A 1,886-nucleotide genomic window follows, 5' to 3' on the forward strand; every position below is an offset into this window, starting at 1 on the left:
CTCTTGTAGACCAGGCTGGTCTCGAACTCACAGAGATCCGCCTGCCTCTGCCTCCCGAGTGCTGGGATTAAAGGCGTGTGCCACCACTGCCCGGCTTCCCTGTAGGCTTCTTTTAACAGCACTTAGGTTATGCTTGTTCTTTGAAAATTATATTGCTCAACCATACACCTTTAGCTTTTAGCTCTTTTCATAATGTTATATTCCTTATCTGATCACTAAATAGTAGCTTTTAGTATTTTAAAATTGAAAATATAACCCTAATTATTTTAGATACTAGAACTGTAGCATGTTTGCTATCATGAACAAGGCCCTGGATTTGAGCACCAAAACTGGAAGAAAAAAAATGATAATATCTATTTTAACATATTAGACATTTACTCATGTTTGCATGGACAGGGAACAGTTTACTTTGTTTAGAAAACTACACTGTTGCTCATTCATAATTGTATAACCTTTCATTGTCATAACAATATAGACACCTATAGAACTGAGCCAGTGAAACGTGGGAAGATAGTCTATCAGGAAGATCCCCGCTTCCAAGATAGTAGTTCAGAAGAAGAAGAAGAAGAAGTTACTAAAGAAGCAGATCACAAAAGGCCTAGCCCTGGGTAAGCGGTTTGTGTGTAAGCTGTGCCATGCTTTATAAAGTCAGTCAGACATGCTTCAGCAGCTTTATGCAAGCATCTAGGACAAATTTTTTCCAGCTCTACGGAGTTCTCTAACCTTTTTCTAACAGAGAGGGTGATTTTTAGATGGCAACTTGTAGCAAGTACGGCATGGGTAGGGCAGTGAGGTTGATGGGAGTATTCCTGGTTTGGAAATCAGATGCTGTAGCTGACTTGGATACCAGTTGGGGAACACTGGCAAACCAGGTAACAATGGGAATGAATATTGACATCCAGAATGCGAAAGACAGAGTCTATACTTAATTCCTCATTATCAAAACTAGATGGAAGACTGTTGAGTAGAGATGGGATATGGTCATTTTAGTGCAAAGTAACATGATCAAGTGCAGAGCAACTTTTTTTCCTGGTTTTCTTTTTTTTTTTCCTCCTGGTTTTCGAGACAGAGTTTCTCTGTGTAGCCCTGGCTGTCCTGGAACTCACTGTGTAGACAAGGCTGGCCTCAAACTCACAGAGATCTGCCTGCCTCTGCCTCCCAATTGCTGGAATTAAAGGTGTGTGCCATCACCATCTAGCTGCAAAGCAACTTTTTTTAAAGGGATATTTTATAATTTCACTGTAATTATTTCTTTGATTTTTGTTTGTTTTGTTTTGCTACTTGGGTTCTTATTTTGTTTTAGGGAGGGCTTATGTCACCTAAACTACCCTTGAACTTTATATGTCCAAGGATGCTTGGAATTCCTCATCCTCCTATCTCTGTTTTCCAAATGCTGGGATTACAGACATATACTATCATAACAGCTGTAATAATTTCTTCTTATACATTGAAAGTAATTTTTGCCTTTTTCTCTCACTTGTTTTCAGAGAAGCATTTCCTGTAGAGTGCACTAGATTTTTCTTTTTCTCTGAGAATGATGACAGACTTCATGGTAGGTCTATTCTTCCATTCAGTGGTGTGGAACAGGTAGTAGTACAACTCTTACTCATTGTGTACTCGACACAGCTACATCTGCAGGTTCTGACCCATTGTTCTCTAATGTGCTTTATTCCCCTCCATTATAAAGCTTTTAGGGGCCAATAGTGCTTCTGTTACCATGTTCATTGTTTGTTCATTATCAACAAGAGCTTTTTTGTTATACAGACTTGCTTAGATATTAACATACAAAAGCCCTAAGTTTTCACTACTCTACAAATCCACATGAAATCTCTGAGGCTGATGATGTACTAGAATTGGCAATATCATCATATTGTCCATTTTATTTT

At 38.6% G+C, this 1,886-nt stretch overlaps 1 protein-coding gene across 5 annotated transcripts in view; it reads left to right on the forward strand.

The window, feature by feature from the left end:
• Positions 1 to 1,880, forward strand: part of Nol8 (nucleolar protein 8) — a 23,496-nt gene extending 21,616 nt beyond the window's left edge. For all 5 annotated transcript variants that reach the window (XM_013349147.2, XM_026783083.1, XM_013349146.2 and 2 more), the window contains 2 exons: positions 476 to 608; positions 1,488 to 1,880. In XM_013349147.2, coding sequence (XP_013204601.1) covers positions 476 to 608; positions 1,488 to 1,704 — 350 coding nt within the window. In that variant the 3' untranslated portion in view covers positions 1,705 to 1,880. The remainder of the gene's footprint in view (positions 1 to 475; positions 609 to 1,487) is intronic.
• Positions 1,881 to 1,886: the final 6 nt, after the last annotated feature.

This window comes from Microtus ochrogaster, chromosome 16 (assembly GCF_000317375.1).
Source record: "Microtus ochrogaster isolate Prairie Vole_2 chromosome 16, MicOch1.0, whole genome shotgun sequence".
NCBI lineage: Eukaryota > Metazoa > Chordata > Mammalia > Rodentia > Cricetidae > Microtus > Microtus ochrogaster.